Source organism: Pecten maximus, chromosome 13, assembly GCF_902652985.1.
Source record: "Pecten maximus chromosome 13, xPecMax1.1, whole genome shotgun sequence".
Taxonomy (NCBI): domain Eukaryota; kingdom Metazoa; phylum Mollusca; class Bivalvia; order Pectinida; family Pectinidae; genus Pecten; species Pecten maximus.
In genome coordinates this window covers 35,128,563-35,149,134 of record NC_047027.1, presented here as the reverse complement: position 1 = coordinate 35,149,134, position 20,572 = coordinate 35,128,563, and the positions used below count along the sequence as shown (strand labels likewise).

General features: G+C 37.3%; 3 protein-coding genes across 3 annotated transcripts in view; 1 reads left to right on the top strand and 2 right to left on the bottom strand.

Moving 5' to 3' along the window:
* LOC117341437 (tripartite motif-containing protein 2-like) overlaps positions 1 to 20,572 on the top strand; it is a 126,518-nt gene that overhangs the window by 27,751 nt on the left and 78,195 nt on the right. The gene's annotated exons all lie outside the window — the stretch shown is intronic.
* On the bottom strand, positions 9,694 to 13,630 carry LOC117341439 (tripartite motif-containing protein 45-like; the record flags this gene model as incomplete). The annotated part of the gene is made up of 1 exon (XM_033903288.1): positions 9,694 to 13,630. A coding segment is annotated over one exon (1,440 nt), but the record flags the coding sequence as incomplete, so codon positions are not given.
* Positions 11,140 to 12,096, bottom strand: LOC117340699. Its single transcript, XM_033902463.1, has one exon. It carries the CDS (start codon positions 12,094 to 12,096, stop codon positions 11,140 to 11,142), a length of 957 nt encoding a protein of 318 aa, XP_033758354.1.

Genomic DNA, 20,572 nt, shown 5'->3' with positions numbered 1-20,572 from the left:
TATTATGTGTAACACTGGTTTCTTTATTTGATATGTTAAATTTGGCGTCCTCAAATGTTTTTTTTTTTTTTTTTTTTTGTAATGAGGGAGATAAAATTGTTTAATATTCAGATTCATCTATTTTAATAAAAAGAAAAAGGCCTTTCCTGGTTTTCCTATTGTTGAAAGGTGTATATTGAAATCTCATTTTTGATAATTAAAGCTTCAGAATGGCCGTGCCAAGATTGGTGATTTAGGTCTGACGAAGGAACTGGACTTGATCACAGGGACGCTTACCGGAACTCCTTGTTACGTTGCCCCGGAAGTGATCCGAATGAAACTGTACAGTACCGAAGTGGATATCTATAGCTTCGGTATTCTGTTATGGGAGATGTGGTATGGCGCCAAGGCATACGAAAATGACGGTATCGTTGGATATGCGATTTGGGAGCAAGTGAAATCTGGACACAGACCTGGCTTCAACATCCGTAACGTCCCTCCCCCATCTTTACAGAAGTTGATGAAGCAATGTTGGCACGAGGACGGGAAAAGCAGGCCACAAGCAGGGGAAGTCTTCGATCGTTTAAAAACACAATTTTCTTAAAGCAGATTTGATCAAAAGTTTCTACGGGAATATTGTAATTCTTTCGTTCTGATGAATCCGAACTTTAAATTATCAAATCCCCTGCCGTGTACTCCATATATGTATTGATACCAGACTCATCATCGTCCTCTAAGTGTAGTTAGAGAATTGCTGAACTTTATTGACAGCGTCCCATCTTTCTCCTGCACATATTTTAGTTTATGGCTAGAAACTTATGGTCTGGTAATGCATTTTCTGAAAAGATAGTAAGTATACGTCAGGCCAGGATGTGGTTTGTTTATGACAATGGTCAGTTTACTACTTGGGCCCAAAATGATCACAAATAGAGAAGAATTAAGAGAATTAGAACACTAAAAACTTTAAGTCTCTCACTTTTGTATACTGTGGTAAACACATAATCGAACGATTATGCGCAAAAAAACGGGTAAAGGCTGAACTTCTACACTGTATACCTCGCTATAATGCTACATTGTATACCTCGCTATACTGCTACATTGTATACCTCGCTATACTTCTACATTGTATAGCTCGCTTTACTGCTACATGGTTTACTGTACCTCGCTATACTGCTACATTGTATACCTCGCTATACTGTTACAATGTATACCTCACTATACTGCTACATTGTATACCTCGCTATACTTCTACATTGTATACCTCGCTATACTGCTCCATTGTATACCTCGCTATACTGCTCCATTGTATACCTCACTCTACTGCTACAGTGTTTACCTCGCTATACTTCTACCTTGTATACCTCGCTATACTTCTACATTGTATACTTCGCTATACTGCTCCATTGTATACCTCGCTATACTGCTCCATTGTATACCTCGCTATACTGCTACATTGTATACCTCGCTATACTGCTTCATTGTATACCGCGCTATACTGCTACATTGTATACCTCGCTATACTGTTATATTGTATACCTCGCTATACTGCTACACTGTATACCTCGCTATACTTCTACATAGTATAACTCGCTATACTGCTCCATTGTATACCTCGCTATACTTCTACATTGTTTACCTCGCTGTACTTCTACATTGTATACTTCGCTATACTGCTACATTGTATACCTCGCTATACTGCTCCATTGTATACCTCGCTATACTGCTACATTGTTTACCTCGCTATACTGCTACATGGTATAATGTACCTCGCTATACTGCTACATTGTATACCTCACTATACTGCTACATTGTATACCTCGCTATACTGCTACATTGTATACTTCGCTATACTGCTACATTGTATACTTCGCTATACTGCTACATTGTTTACCTCGCTATACTGCTACATGGTATACTGTACCTCGCTATACTGCTCCATTGTATACCTCACTATACTGCTCCATTGTATACCTCGCTATACTGCTACATTGTATACCTCGCTATACTGCTACATTGTATACCTCGCTATACTGCTCCATTGTATACCTCGCTATACTGCTACATTTTATACCTCGCTATACTGCTACATTGTATACCTCGCTATACTGCTACATTTTATACCTCGCTATACTTCTACATTGTATACCTCACTATACTGCTCCATTGTATACCTCGCTATACTGCTACATTGCATACCTCACTATACTGCTTCATTGTATACCTCGCTATACTGCTCCATTGTATACCTCGCTATACTTCTACATTGTATACCTCACTATACTGCTCCATTGTATACCTCGCTATACTGCTACATTGCATACCTCACTATACTGCTTCATTGTATACCTCGCTATACTGCTCCATTGTATACCTCACTATACTGCTACATTGCATACCTCACTATACTGCTCCATTGTATACCTCGCTATACTACTACATTGTATACTGTACCTCGCTATACTGCTACATTGTATACCTCGCCATACTTCTACATTGTATACCTCGCTATACTGCTCCATTGTATACCTCGCTATACTGCTACATTGTATACCTCGCTATACTGCTACATTGTATACCTCGCTATACTGCTATATTGTATACCTCGATATACTGCTACATTGTATACTTCGCTATACTGCTACATTGTATACCTCACTATACTGCTCCATTGTATACCTCGCTATACTTCTACATTGTATACCTCACTATACTGCTCCATTGTATACCTCGCTATACTGCTACATTGTATACCTCACTATACTGCTATATTGTATACCTCGCTATACTGCTCCATTGTATACCTCACTATACTGCTACATTGCATACCTCACTATACTGCTCCATTGTATACCTCGCTATACTGCTACATTGTATACTGTACCTCGCTATACTGCTACATTGTATACTATACCTCGCTATACTGCTACATTGTATACCTCGCTATACTGCTACATTGTATACCTCGCTATACTGCTACATTGTATACCTCACTATACTGCTCCATTGTATACCTCGCTATACTGCTACATTGTATACTGTACCTCGCTATACTGCTACATTGTATACCTCGCTATACATTACATGGTATACTGCTACATTGTATACCTCGCTATACTGCTACATTGTATACCTCGCTATACTGCTACATTGTATACCTCACTCTACTGCTACATTGTATACTTCGCTATACTGCTACATTGTATACCTCGCTATACATTACATGGTATACTGCTCCATTGTATACCTCGCTATACTGCTACATTGTATACCTCGCTATACTGCTACATTGTATACCTCGCTATACATTACATGGTATACTGCTCCATTGTATACCTCGCTATACTGCTACATTGTATACCTCGCTATACTGCTACATTGTATACCTCGCTATACTGCTACATTGTATACCTCGCTATACTGCTCCATTGTATACCTCGCTATACTGTTACAATGTATACCTCGCTATACTGCTCCATTGTATACCTCGCTATACTGCTACATTGTATACCTCGCTATACTGCTCCATTGTATACCTCGCTATACTGCTACATTGTATACCTCGCTATACTGCTACATTGTATACTGTACCTCGCTATACTGCTACATTGTATTCCTCACTATACTGCTTCATTGTATACCTCGCTATACTGCTACATTGTATTCCTCACTATACTGCTTCATTGTATACCTCGCTATACTGCTACATTGTATTCCTCACTATACTGCTTCATTGTATACCTCGCTATACTGCTACATTGTATACCTCGCTACAGTGCTACATTGTATACCTCGCTATACTGCTACATTGTATACCTCGCTATACTGCTACATTGTATACCTCGCTATACTGCTACATTGTATACCGCGCTATACTGCTCCATTGTATACCTCGCTATACTGCTACATTGTATACCCCGCTATACTGCTACATTGTATACCTCGCTATACTGCTACATTGTATACCTCGCTATACTGCTACATTGTATACCAAGATATATTGCTCCATTGTATACCTCGCTTTACTGCTCCATTGTATACCAAGATATATTGCTCCATTGTATACCTCGCTATATTTTGTCGCGAAACAATGTCCGACCAGTTTTCTTCTGTAAAGAGAGTACCCCGAGAGAGAACCCCGAGAGAGTACGAAATAGAACGTAAACCAATGTTTATATTTCCTTCTTCGTGTCTTTTATTTTCCGGCATTAACACGAACAAAGTCACTCAGCTATCCCCTTTGTAATACTCACTGTGCCCTATTTCCTATATGTAATCAAGAACTTGTGCAGCGTACTAAGAATGCAGTAGTAATCGATAAGGACGTGTTATTGTCTTCGTGAAATTGGAGGACGTGGACGTCCTTTGAACATGTGAAAAACGTGGTGAAGACGTGGTCGAATCAGGAAACAGGAAAACCGTAATAAGGACGTAGTAAGGACGGCATTGACGTAGTGACGACGTAGTAAGGGTGATAATGACGTAGTAAGGACGGCATTCACTTTGTGATGACGTAGTCATGGCGTAATAAGGATGATGATGACATAGTAATGACGGCATTGACGTGGTGATGACATAGTAAGGATTGTGATGACGTAGTAGGGACGGTATTGACGTGGTGATGACAAAACCAAAAAACATTTTTAAAACCTCATGGTTACAGTATCAACTTGATGTTCAACCTGGTCTTTCGAAGCTAATAAGAAGGAATATCAGACGTCTTAGTAAGTAGACGAACGCATGCGCAGAAAAATCGTTTTGGTTGTATAAATAACAAAGTAAGATTGTTTTGGGCGAGGTGCACGCGTACTCATGCCGGTGTTAAGAAATTAAGGGAAACGTGTTGGACGTATTAAGAGCGTGGTAGGGACGCAATACTTGTCCATATTGACCACGTCCCTGCTTCGTTCTCGAACTTTTCAGGGCACAGTGCGACCACCATTGTCATTGTCTGAATATGGTTGGAGTTTCAATTTTCCCGGAAATACTTCCTTGTATATATAGATGTTCATATATATATATTTACATTCTGTGTTGCATTTGTCTATATGTCGCTAGTAAACCAAATTGTATTCATGAGACTGTATACTACAATTTACAGTGATTCGGTCAGTGTAGGAATACAGCTCCAGGTGTTGAAGGTTAAACAATGGCCGCCAGTTACTTTCGGTCTAGAGAGCTTTGGAATGCTATCATTTATTTACAGAAGCCACAACAAAAAATAAAGCAACATCACAAGTTATGAGAGTATTATTTTATAATTAGAAAAATGAAGTCAACACGAAATTAGTATAAGCGTTATTCTAGATCTATACGAAATATTATCAAATTGTCAATGTCGTCACACTCACAGGGGCTCGTTCCAAATTTTAAGAAATGCAAGACACGACAACAAAAAAAAGAAAAGTATTTATTAAAAAAATCTTGTATAAATATCGGGAACGTCGACATGGTTTCCTGTTGTGTATGTGTAGGCATAAGCCTACTGGATTTTAGTTTTGTGGTTATTCACTGATGTCAAAGGCCTACCTTACAAAATCGAGCCCCTGTGAAGTTGAAAATCGTCTGCTAAGTTAGCGACACTGAGTTGACCGGTTTGACTGGAATCTGTTTCGAACGAAATATCCTTGGAATCGTTTTCCCCTACTGTCTAGACGACTTTCATTTAGAATTTAAGAGCTGATATTATTCTTAAAATAACGTAAATCAAGTCGATAGAAACATAAGTGTTTCCGAGTAATCGAATCTGTCCTGGGCAATGCCCGTTCAACGCCGCATCACTTCTAAATGTTAACTGTATATCACTGCGCAGAAAAAACGGTTTCGATTTTAAACAATCAGAAATTATGCGATTGTGAACAATTTGACGATACCTACAAACGTATATGAAATTAAAAAAAAACGCCAAATTTGTACAAAAACGATCTTACGTGCTTGGTATTAATAACGTCATCAGGATCTATATTATTCCTTCTGGAAATTTCGGCTGTTCCGGTATTTGAACTTGATGACGTCAGTGATAGGGTAAGCGGCAAATCTAAACGCGTCTTAACCTACAGTAAATAAAAAATCTATATGAATGTAAATATAAGCATTGCACTGTTACAAAATGGTAGTATACAGTCGATATGAATACAATTTGGGTGACAGATCAATATTTCGGGCTTAAGTAACATGGTAAACGGGGTTCATGACATGTAAGAATATAAGATTATCACCTATTTTCATTATTAAATGTACATCAATCATATATATAATATTGTTGAAAAGAACATTTCTACAACGAAGAAGTATAAACATTGATGAAATTATATTCGATAAAAGTAAATAATAAATCAATATTCCTATTGATCAGAGTTTTCCTTTAGTTATTTATTTATTTATCTATTTAAAAAAAACAATGAGATATATAAAGATTGTCCTTAACAGTCCTTCGTTGTCTGAGTATTTAGGAAACAAAAACCCAGACATCGTGCTAAAAGTTTTTCTTAAAAACTGCAATAAGTAATATATATATATCATTAAACAAATCTATACCGCTAAGATTTGGTTTGGTTTATTTTGTTAAATGTCCTATTTAAAGCCAGGTTCATTTAAGGACGTGCCAGGTTTTGGAGGTGAAGGAAAGCCGGAATACCCGGAGAAAAACCACCGGTCTACGGTCAGTACCTGGCAATGTTAACTGCCTTTTGGACACCTTAACTACTCGGCCACCGCGGCCCTATTCCACTAATGAGTTGTACCAGGATTAAATAACATCATTTTCCTCTTTCCCTAACAACAGAGGTTATGATATATAACAGAAAAAAAGATGGCAATCTGATCTAATATGACAATACACAAACCCTTAACGATATCGGAGAATTAGAAATATATTGATCAAAAAGCGCCCATTTTATTACAATTGCCAATACATGATGTGGTTATATCAACTCTGCTGTACAAAATTATTATCTCAAGTATGACACCCTTATGCATTCTGCATTTGTGAAAGTTATTTCATGTTCATATTTCGACGTCACAGTTATAAAATGCTGAAATGTTGTTTTAGATAGTACGAGTTGTGTCCCTTGTATCGCGGCATTACTATATATAGGTTTAAAAAAGTGTCCACTTCATTTTTCTTTTTTCTTTCATTCTTTTTAAGCTAATATCATTGAAGATGTTATCATGTTAATATACAGAGACCAAGCAAAGTCTTTTAAGACATACTGACGAGTTTTTATCTTTAAATAACTTTATTCACAGTGTCGACCGGTATACCATGCAGACCGCTAACCTCGATCGCTCTTGCAACTCAGCTGTGGTTAAAACTCTGTTGTTAATTTCCAAATTCTAGAACTTAATTTGGGATGTGACAGACGGCGAATGCTGACGGACACAACTTACAATACAGGGTTCGAGAGATTCAAAGACTTCATTTGGGATAATAATTTATGTGACAGATATAATATACTTGCATTTTTAAAAAGATAGATATAGAGAACAAGGGTCTGACCTTGTGATCTAGACTGACTCGCAGTCTCTAGAATATTAACAGTATATATAAGATTGATAACTTTATGAGTTTGGTCCCTAGCATAATGTCTGACTCTAGGTTTCAAACTAGGGGCAGATAATCGAGATTTAGAATTTAACTTCTTAACAAAAAAGGGGTCTGGTGGCCCGTCTATCACTCCCAAAAGATACTTCAAGATACAACATAAGATTCAACAATTTCATTATGCATTTTTATTTATATTAAACTCTAAAACAATTAATAAATAAATATTGTTATTGGAATATTACTAAAAACCTACAGCATCCCGTTTCATACATTTTTAACATTGATATTGTTATCACTATACACTCCCTTATACCTATATCGATATATACATGTAAACAAGTTTTGTTTCCTAGTATAATACACAGGAAATATAAACAGTATATCGTTGATTTGAGTAATAAAATTGAAATAATAAAGAATTGATATGGAAATACGATGATCCTCTCTCTCTCTAACAAATACAACGAAATTAATAACAAACTTTAAATCATATTATACGGATTTGTCAACATGTCGATACTCTTTGAAAGAAACCGAGTCGTGATCGGTGTACAAGTCCAGAGATACTGGTGTATACGTGACATGTAGTCGATATTACTAAATTTCCAGTTTGGTTGGATAAGAACCAAAAACCTGTGTACTGAGACAAGTCCGGAATACCGAGTGTCCGGTGTACTGAGAGTAGTCCGGAATACCGAGTGTCCGGTGTACAGAGAGTAGTCCGGAATACCGAGATACTGGTGTACTGAGAGAAGTCCGGAATACCGAGCGTCCGGTATACTGAGAGTAGTCCGGAATACCGAGATACTGGTGTACTGAGAGTAGTCCGGAATACAGAGTGTCCGGTGTACTGAGAGTAGTCCGGAATACCGAGATACTGGTGTACTGAGAGTAGTCCGGAATACCGAGTGTCCGGTGTTCTGAGTGTAGTCCGGAATACCGAGTGTCCTGTGTACTGAGTGTAGTCCGGAATACCGAGATACTGGTGTACTAAGAGTAGTCCGGAATACCGAGTGTCCGGTGTACTGAGAGTAGTGCGGAATACCGAGATACTGGTGTACTGAGAGAAGTCCGGAATACCGAGTGTCCGGTGTACTGAGAGTAGTCCGGAATACCGAGTGTCCGGTGTACTGAGAGTAGTCCGGAATACCGAGATACTGGTGTCGTAGAGTAGTCCCGGATACCGAGTGTCCGGTGTACTGAGAGTAGTGCGGATACCGAGATACTGGTGTACTGAGAGAAGTCCCGGAATACCGAGTGTCCGGTGTACTGAGAGTAGTCCCGGATACCGCGTATCCGGGTACTGGCAGTAGTGTGCGTGAATACCGAGATACTGGTGTACTGAGAGAAGTCCGAATACCGAGTGTCCGGTGTACTGAGAGTAGTCCGGAATACCGAGTGTCCGGTGTACTGAGAGTAGTCCGGAATACCGAGATACTGGTGTACTGAGAGTAGTCCGTTATACCTAGTGTCCGGTGTTCTGAGTGTAGTCCGGAATACCGAGTGCCCGGTGTACTGAGTGTAGTCCGGAATACCGAGATACTGGTGTACTGAGAGTAGTCCGGAATACCGAGTGTCCGGTGTACTGAGAGTAGTCCGGAATACCGAGTGTCCGGTGTACTGAGAGTAGTCCGGAATACCATGTTTCCAGTTTACTTAGAGCAATCCAGAAAAAACGAGTTTCCGATTTACTGAGAGTAGTCCGTTATACCGAATTTCCGATTTACTGAGAGGAGTCCGGGATACCGAGTTTCCGGTGTAGAGAGGGTAGTCCGGAATACCGAGTTTCCGGTGTATAGTGAGGGTTGTCCGGAATACCGAGTTTCCGGTGTAGTGAGGGTAGTCCGGGATACCGAGTTTCCGGTATAGTGAATGTAGTCCGGAATACCGAGTTTCCGGTGTATTGTGAGTGGTCCGGAATTCTAGGTTTCCTGTATTCTGAGTGTGTTCTGAATAGGATGTGGACCTAGCGTGCTACCCGTAGAGGTTTCTGTTAAATCAAAAAGGTTCCTTATAACAGACACGAACATCTGTGTTTCTAAAGAGATGACAAGGATACCATATTGGATTCTTAGATAAAATCGAAATTAAATGCTGCAGTGCCTGAGAGATTTTGAAATGAGACAACTTCAGTTTTGAGACACAAAAAAGGCAAATTAAAACGACAATGCTTCGAATATAAGCTATATTTGCCTTTAGTATGTTTGTATATATATTTCAGTATATATGTATAGTGTAGTAAGTGTAACAATGATATGACGTTTTCACCAATAATGATATTCAAAACGCAAACAAGAAAACCGTCACAAAACACTTGACGCATGTCAATCTCGTCATAGAGTTATCGTTCCTGGTATTCTTTACTCAAATATTTACATTTAAACTTTTCTATTGTAAAAGAATATCAGCGAAAATGTACATTTCCTTCTTTACCAATAGATATAATCAACAGATTCTGGTCAAGGGACTTGGCACGAATCCCCAATGAATTGTCCATACATATGTACCTTGTAACATAACTGTCAAAGGAACATTCCTTCGTTTTGTTTAGGTCGTCAAAATTAAACTTACTGGAAAAAATGTATTTTTCCCTAATAGTAAAAGTTATAATCTTTACATTAATAAGGCAGTTTTTACTCTCAACATAAACCAAGTTCTTCGAGCATTAAATCCATAAAATTCTTAATTCGACCCGAAGTATCCCTAATTACCGTAAAAACATAGGTATGTGTATACGATACGCAATTTCACGAATATTTCGACGTTAATTTTATTACTTTTAGGCACAATCACGCGTATAATCATCGTTCTGATATAGATTTCATCAAAAGAAATACATGTATGTTACGAGTCATTGATCCAAATTCATCGCCGTAAATAGAAATGTCTCCTGGACATTTAATGCATATGTTAAGACCGTGGTTTTGGAATTCCCGTCAAATCCATGTGTTTCCAATAGAGGAATAGAAAGCTCCATTAGCGAAAGCTAATAAAGGTCCAACTAAATAAGAAATCAAATCAAAGACGGGATGTCGATGTCAACATCCTGTATACTTTTCATAAAAAATCTCACCATGACGTGTCGCTTCACGATGGATATACGAGTGTTGACATATTCGAAGGCTAGCTAAGATAAGTACCCGAAAACCGAAATAATTTGTATCGATTGGAATTTGTCAAGTCAAATAAATATGGCAAAATGTTTTGAAAATGATGACGTCACACTTTTGATATTGGATAACAGGAGGCTCTGTCGGAACCTTACTTGTGTATTTATATTGGACATTCCGCTGTAATCCCGGATTCTTATCAACAGCATATTCTGACATATTGGCTTGTCATCATTTACAGTTGTCAAAAAAAATTCAAATCATATTTGTGCACTCTGAGATATTTCCTTTTTGGGTAATTTTTATATATTTCGTTGGAATAATATGTATCACATGGGATTATTTAGTTGTACTGTAACATTTTGCCCTAAATTTATCAACGTTCCTAACTCCTAGCGGCATACTTAATCAAAGAATGTTCTTAAGTTAAGGCGTCGAAAGATTATTTTCTTGGAATAAGTCAAAGTTCCAGTTTCCCTATTGCGTCATCTATGACGTAATTCGAAATCAACTGTATTTGAAAACCTTGACGTCACCGTTCTCTTGCGTAATAATGAGATGTCCAAATGGACTGAGACAGACCGCAATCGGATGGATCAGTCCGTCCGCGGAACAGAGAACTCTACTCTTGTATTCTCCGTCCGGGCCGAGAGCGTGGACAGAGTTACCGGTCTTGTCTGCCAGGAACAGGTTTCCTTGCCGGTCAGTGCATATTCCACGTGGGTCACAAACGATGTTATCGGGGAGGACTTGTTCGAACTTTACTCCACCGTCACGGCAGATACAGATGATCCCATTCCGAGACTGGCAATCTGAGACGAGAATCTCGCCTGCCGCGTTAGTTGTGACGTAATACGGCCATGTGAAGAGAAGCTTTCCCGGTTGTCGTCTGTCCTCTCGATACGTCTGTAAAACAGTCCCGTCTAGAGCGAGAACGTCAACACATTGAATGCCAGAGGCGCAACACGAGACAACCAGAACAGGGTCGTTCGGCGATGTTGTGACGTCACAGCTTATCCCGCGGTACTGTTTTACCGTTCTGACGCGTTTGCGGATCCGCATGTTGTTGTCCTGTACCGATACAAACATGATTGTGGCTAGTTCCGGAAGTGTCACAACCACTTCAGCGCTAGCGACGTCCACAATTCCGTGTGGCCAGCTCGGGACCGCCACCTCTCCCATCACGTTTCCGGTTGCGTCAAAGGCTTTGACCTTCTTGTTGTGGAAGTCGGTAATAACGGGAGTACCGTCCTCGAGCATTGTGACGTCAAGAGGCCAACATTTCTTAGCGTCGCCATCTGTCTTCCCGTTGAACGAGAAAAGCATTGGAACCGTGCGAGATTTCGTTTGAGGAGGAGTATTTGCATTTTCGGAGTTTTCGGTTTCGGGGTTCTTTCTATTGGAGACGTTTGAGGTGCTGCTTCTGTTCCGGGGAAGAGAATTAACTCTGTTAACATCCGCCATCTTTTGAGACCGCTCAGTCCTTGGAGTTCGCGGAGCACGTGGAAGCGTGTTTGACTTGACAGGAGTCGTCCTAGATACCGCTACCCTTGGAGAATCACGCGCTGAAGTCGGTCCTTGAGGACGCCCTTGGTATTGGTGTGTCGCGTGCTGATGACGGCCTTGATGACGATCCTCGACGCGCGCGTACTGGCGGTGTCAATATTTCCTGTGATCCTATGGATTCACTTGATGTCGACGAGACTGAGGATGTTGATGAGCTCATCATCGTGGAAGCCGGTGATTGAGTTGGAGACCGTTCAACACGAAACGTTCCTGTACGCTTGATTGACGACCGTCTCTGAGGAGGTTGTCCTTCTTTCTCTGACAACCCGTTCATGTTGAGAAAAGTTTCCTTTTTCAAATCCACTAAATCCACGATCTTCCCAATGGAGTGTAGCTCAAGCAATCTCTGTACGCTTGAGTCCGGGATAAGTCTATGCCGAGTGCTCAATTTGCTCAAACGGGATTTCTGAATGTTGGCACGCATGTCGTCTACTTGAAGCTTTATCGCATCAAAAACAGTGAGAAGCTCCGAATCACTGCCAAATTGGATTAGGTTTTTGAGAAAAGTTCCTGTGTTGTTGACATTTTTCTTCATTTCATCGATCTCGTTCATTCTGCCCTTCACAACAGTTGCTGTCTGCATATTCTTCTGATCAAGGTCAACAATGAGTTTGTTTTCTAAATTCTCTAATGCTTCATTAACCCTTTTCCTTATCGTCGACATTTCTTTCATGATCATTTCTTTGTTGGTTGAGAGTTCGCCGAGTTCCTTCTCGTGCTCTTCCCGCCATTCTCGTAAAACCTCGTTCTGCATCTGGAGATTTTTTTGTACATATTCCGTTTCCGGTTTTAACTTTTGCGCTGCATCAACCAAGGTTTCTACCATTTCACATCGTCTGTGTTGCACAGCAACGCACGACGAACAGATAGTCACGTGACAATCGACACAGTAGTATTCAATAACCTTGTCTCTGTGATGAAAACATGGAATTTCCTTCTTATTTGACCGGATGGACTCAAGTGGATCATTACGCATGTCTCTGAGAGAAACCACAATATGCTCTCGGCAAGCTTTGATGACGTTGTGTGCTTTTATACAAGAATCACAGAAAACCACTTTACACGTCTGGCACCAATTTTCGGCTTTGGCGCCAATTCTGTTTCCGTCTCGACAACAACTCTCACAATATTTATCTGTCGCTTGCATGTCGATTTTTTCCATCAAACTACTTACGAAGTGATTATCCGGAAACATATCGGTCCATTGTGCGAAGTTAGAATTTCCGTTAGGAACATTCAACTCTATATCAGCCCGACAAACCGGGCAATTGAAATGTTTTCCGTGTGGGGCAGGTTTTTCAGTTTCGGAATCGCTCTCTGTTGAACTACCATTGTCATCCGCAATGGATTTCTTCAGCACTTCTACGAGGCATTGACGACAAAATGTATGGAGGCACGGAAGAAGTTTCGGAGATGTGTAGTTCTGTAAACAGACAGGGACATTTTAGGAATTGATCTTGTATTTCCTTTAGAGTCTCCATCATCAGACTCTGTTTGGTATTACGGCGTCCGGATCACACTTCAATCGTCACGTAATGGGGGCCATCGCAGATCTGAAAAATACAACATAGCTGTCAATTAGCGGTTTTATACCAAAAAGAAACAATTATTAGATTTTAACCAGTGATGAATAAAGATTTGTGATAATAACGAAACTTCTGGGGGAGGCAAGGGTACTGATTGAAAAATAAAACTCAAAAATTGAATTATAGGTGTGTTAGGCCTATATAGGCCTTCAGTCATAATTATAAGAGGCGACTAATGTGAGACTATCTTTGATACAGGAATTTATCTTATGTTGTCCTCTCCTTCACTTTATGTTAAAGAAAGAAAGAAATATATATATGGAACTAAGTTTTAATAGTCTACGTATAAATATATATATTCCTCTTTATAATCACACCTATAATTTGCATCCGCTGATGCACGTGCGTCCTCGATGAATGATCATATTATCAAAACGGATCAAACAGACAATATTTATGAGTCATACATTTTGTTGGGTCTAGATTATACTGACTGCAATAAAATCCATAATCTTATTATGTTTTGAACCTACAAAAGATATAGTTTTTATGTGCGTAAAAGCCATTAAAATACAGAATTTGAACTGAATTGTACAAAACGCCATTCTTCCACGCGTAAAACAAAAACTACACATATATAGTTTACATCAACCTGCCTAATCCAGAACCTTTACGGTATAAGTTTACGTAAGATTGACCTGTCTACACCGACAGCTTACAACATACATGTTTATCTGGGATGAATCAGTGTGTCGTAATACACAGGTACATCAGGTCGCAGTGTACAGGTGTTGGAATACTCAGGAGTTGGATAAGACGAGTTTCACTATGCTCATATATATATATATGTGTGTGTTAATGTGTGCTTGTGATTTCGTCTGATCCTAATGATACAAAGTACATTTACTGTATCAAAGCATCATTTTACACTCCAGTAAACAATTATATCATTTCCCTTTATAGAAAAGACATTCCATTTTATTTCGTCACACTTTACTCAATTTGGTCATTCATTTCTTTTTGATCGGCATCAAAAGAAAGAAACGCCCGGCATTATAAAATGTTTGTCATAACTTTGTAAATGTTTGGGATATTTTTCATCTTTTTGACAGGTGAAAATTGCAATGATTCATCTAAATGATTTTTTTTTTAACCGTATTTCTTTTTTAAATATGACAATGAATTTCGATAGAGAATCTGATATCGTTAATAATGACTAAACATATCTGATTTACATATGTACCTATAACTTATCTATACACCAATGTCCATTGCTCGGATTTCACGTTTCAGAAATTTGATTTAAAAGTGTTCATGATATACATGGATTTTTTAAATTTCAAAATACGACCATACATTCCGAGTATTTTTTCCCTTGAAACTAATTGTCCTTGTTCTCTCAGATAAATACTTAAAAGAAAGACCTCATTAAGAAATCGCATCGTAAAGGGAGGTAATTCAAATACAACAACAGGGGTAATGTGAAACATAGCATAACTCCTTAACAAGATCACTTTAATATAAATGACTAATAAGAAGCGTCATATCACATCCATAAGGGAGATAACTCCAGCAAATGACATGCACATTGTGTAGGGAACGTGTGTCCTTAAGGAAGATAATTCCAACAAATGACATGCACAATGAACATTTGTCCCAGGGAAATTGTTCCAACAAAATCACAAGGACATGACTCATGTGTAATGTAGCATGTACCCTTAAGTGATATAACAGAGTGGAACACGTATATTTTGTAACATACATGTATATTTTGTAAAATACACGTATATTTTGTAACATAAACGTATATATATACTTTGTAACATACACGTATATTTTGTAACATACACGTATATTTTGTAACATACACGTATATTTTGTGACATTTACGTAAATTTTGTAAAATACAAGTATATTTTGTAACTTACACGTATATTTTGTGATATTTACGTATATTTTGTAACATACACGTATATTTTGTGACATTTACGTAAATTTTGTAAAATACAAGTATATTTTGTAACTTACACGTATATTTTGTGATATTTACGTATATTTTGTAACATACATGTATATTTTGTAACATACACGTATATTTTGCAACATACACGTATATTTTGTGATATTTACGTAAATTTTGTAACATACACGTATATTTTGTAACATACACGTATATTGTGTAACATACGTGTATATTGTGTAACATACGTGTATACTTTGTAACATACATGTATACTTTGTAACATACACTTATATTTTGTAACATACATGTACAAGTATATTTTGTAAGATACATGTATATTTTGTAAAATACACGTACATTTTGTAACATACACGTATATTTTGTAAAATACACGTATACTTTGTAACATACACATATTTTTTGTAACATACACGTATATTTTGTAACATACACGTACATTTTGCAACATACACGTATACTTTGTAACATACACGTATATTTTGTAACATACACGTATATTTTGTAACATACATGTACAAGTATATTTTGTAACATACATGTATATTTTGTAAAATACACGTATACTTTGTAACATACACATATTTTTTGTAACATACACGTATACTTTGTAACATACACGTATATTTTGAAACATACACGTATATTTTGAAACATACACGTGTATTTTGAAACATACACGTATATTGTGCAACATACGTGTATATTTTGTAACATACACGTATACTTTGTAACATACACGTATACTTTGTAACATACACGTATATTTTGTAATGTACACGTATATTTTGTAACATACACGTAAAGTTTGTCATATTCACGTATATTTTGTAACATACACGTATATTTTGTAACATACACGTATATTTTGTAACATGTGTATAAGTGTAAGTCAGCTTCACGAGAGAAGTCACGTGCATAATGTGTATGGTAAGTTGGTTGACAAGTGAGGGAATCAATCCTAGATCTGTATGGAATGTCATGGTCGTCTACCTTTCCGACTCGCTAACCGTATTGGTATTCCTTATCTGTCCACACTAGGTATAAATCTTTCAATATCTACGAGACAATATTTGTTTTGTTAACTAATATTGACCTAAGATGGCGATCGTAAACTGACTGTTGACATTTTTCAGTAGGTGTTACGGTTATGTATTATGTGTTTGTATAGGATCCTTGAGGTCTCAATGACATAACCCCGAAATGGTAGGTAACCCGAGCGTGTGTTTGTATAGAATCCTGGAGGTCTCAATGACATTAGCCCGAAATGGTAGGTAATCCGTGTGTTTTTGTAAAGAATCCTGGGGGTCTCAATGAGATTACCCCGAAATGGTAGGTAACCCGTGTGTTTTTGTAAAGAATTCTGGGGGTCTCAATGACATAACCCCGAAATGGTAGGTAACCCGAGCGTGTGTTTGGGGAAGGGGAAGGTTAGCCCGAGTCTCCTCTGGCCCAAACAAAAAAAACTTAGATGTCTACCCACATGACGGTATTAGTTTTTATCTGACATCCCTTCCGAGCGTTTCTGATTGGTGAGATTGTTGTAGTCATTATCTACGAAACCAATCAGATTACTGGATTTGGTTCATCAAGAAGACGAGGATGTTTGTGTCAGTGCCCCATGGGACCGATCGGAGCTGTGCGCGACTTATCGCCTTGACACCGACGAGTCCACAACCGAAACCGTTTAGATTTCAGAGGTGTCTTCACGGACGACTTGGTATCCTGTACGGTGGTCACGTGATATTTTATGCATTAATCTTAACACTAATGTACTATTTTTGACAATAAGTCAAATTTTATAAGAATTAAGCGTTCTAATATTTCCATAAATCAGGGAAAGCGATACATTTGCGGAAGACTGAATTCGTTACTTGTAAAACACGTTCTTTTTCTCATACGATACCAGCTAATAGAACTGGTTTTCAATTGAATGCGACAAAGTAATACATGTGTGTATTTAAACCCGATTTTGATGAGATGGAAAAGGTTCTAATATAAGAGAATGCTTTTTGAATTTATCATAACACGTTGGATAAAAGAGAGTTTAAATATTGAGTGAACAAGGGATATTGCTTCCATGAAATTTAACTGTACAAATAAAGACCATTTATTTATATGCTTATTTATTTATATTTTGTTCGCAATATAATGTTTTGCTGACTAACTGAAAAAATAGATAAATAAATAAATAAGCAAATAAACAGCTGACAAACGATAAGATTTGTATGGTTTTCTTTCTTGATACAAAAACAAATATATTTATTTATAGGATATTTTAATTACACTAATCCGTATTTTTTTCTCGAATTTGTCTAGTTAAGTTTAAATCGTTATGCATCATATTTTGACCATCAATTCTGAAATATTTTCTTTATACGGCTTCAATATCTATATCAATAGTGATTTGTTGACTTACCAAGAAAATAAATAAATAAATAAACAAATAAATAAATAAAAAACATAAGACAATCGACAAACGATTTGTATGGTTTTCTATCTTGATACAAAAAACAAATAGATAGATCTATAGATTTTTGCGAATTTGGGAAGTTAAAATTAAATTGTTATGCATTATACTTTGACCATCGACTCTGCAATATCTTCTATATCTAATTTATAAGGTTGTTATATACAGCATCAAATAGCATATCACTTTAATCCTAACAATTTGTTATGATTTTTTTTAATCGTCAAAGATAGGGCTTCAATATCGGTGTGTCCTACATACAATACAGTACCTATAACACGTATATTGATGCAAGAGCCCCTTTAATATGAGCATTGTATTTTCACCTGATCGATCTCCGGGGCACGGGGGTCTGACCGTAAAGCGTTTTATATGACAAGCTTGATTGACAGCCCAGAAATGTTGCTGTGACATTTTAAAGACTCAAACCACCGTGAAAATTTCTTCAGATCGACACAATGTCGCATAAATCACAGTGATCTTCAGTACTGACAGGCCCTAAGTGGATACACAAGTTTTGTAATAAAAGTGAGAAAAAAAGAAATTTAAAGGATGTCATTCAGAAAAATATTGGTAAATGACGCAAATTCTTGAATAAGAAGATTCTGCTGTTGACAATATTACATCGCAGTCTCATCTTCATGTTCATATATTTCTGTCAGGAATCGGGAACTGCAGAGACATTCCCCAAAAGAGATTTATTAAATATCGTGTGGTACTGGTATGAAAACCAGATGAAGGGACGAAGTTGCATTATATTGTTTATCATTCGCCTAATTTATTAGAATCGATTCAAATTGAAGCTGCTCGTATTATGACTGGCCTACGTAGGGGAACCTCACATGAAAAATTGTATAATGAGCTAGGATGGGAAACATTGGAGTCCAGACGGAAGAAACATAAATATCTGCTGATGTACAAAATAATACACAATGATACACCTTCCTATCTTACTGAGATTGTAAACGTTTTTAAAAATAATATTGATGAACAGAACTACCCTTTAAGAACCATCAGGGCTTTCAACCCACCACTATGTCACTCTGAAAATTATTTTCATAGTTTTTTTCCCTCCATGGTACGAGAGTTTAATGACCTTGATTTTGATACATTAAATGCACCAACCATTACAAAATTTCGAAACTTGATATCGGCGGATAATGATATTAGAAATACTACTTCCTCAATCTTTAAATATAAAGGAAATAGAAATGAAAACATACTTTTGTGTCAATTGAGAAATGTAGCAAGCCAATTAAATTATGATCTTTATAAAGACCACCTGATAGAATCGCCTGTTTGTAGTTGTGGATTTGGACTTGAGTCTTCATACCATTTTTTCTTTTTATGCCCTAACTATATTGTGCATAGAGATACTCTAATAAATTCTCTACATAAGCAGAAATATTTTCATATTGATATACTCCTAAATGGCTCTGACAGTTACAGTGATGATATAAACACTCATATCTTTGATAATGTAATTAGATATATTAAAAACACAAATAGACTATTACATTAGTCATTAAGTCAAAAGTCGGGGTCTGATTCAAGTCTTTAGTACTGGAAGTCTATTATATGTCTATTAGTTGGTCCTAAGGGTAAAGGTCAGCCTAAACCAGTGTAACTTAGGAATTAGTGGTTCATTAGTACATGTATATTTTTTTTATCAAATTAAGATCTTAGTAAAAATTTATTTGTCATTTATCCTTGTATAGTTGATGAGATATTATGAACATCTTAAAAAATTTTGTTCATGTCTGTGCAGTTTTGTGCAAGAATCTGTGTAGGTGACCCTGTTTTGGATGAGTAATACTAAACCATTTAATACTCTGAGTTTATAATTACCGTAATTATTCTAAACTGGAAAGAAAAAGTTAAAAACACATATATGTGCATAGTGTCTGCCTGGGTTGGGGGGCAGGTGTGTATTCAGCCATGAGTGGATGACTACTGGGTGTAAGCACCTCATGGACATTTTTATCGGAAACTCTTGGTTTGACTAGGCACCTGCCTCCCATCCAGGCAGATAACATTGCAATATCAAACAAATCTATAAATTCTAATCATAATAGTAATGGAAAACCCACTGTTTATATACATAGAGTATTTGAATTTCTTTCCCTTGTACATATACATGTATAACATGTGCGAGTGTGTGTGTGTGTGTGTGTGTGTGTAATACTATATATTACTCTACATTGTATGCTATTAATACCGGATGTTTTTATTTTGTTAATATTATTATAATACGGAGAGAACTTAAAATAGGCTTAAGCCTGCTGTTCAATCCAATTTTTTTTTTAAAACAATAAAATTTGTTGAAATGAAATTCGCCTAACCTCAGCTGATTTCGCAACCTTCGTCAATTTGGTGTGAGTACGGAATCGCCATGAT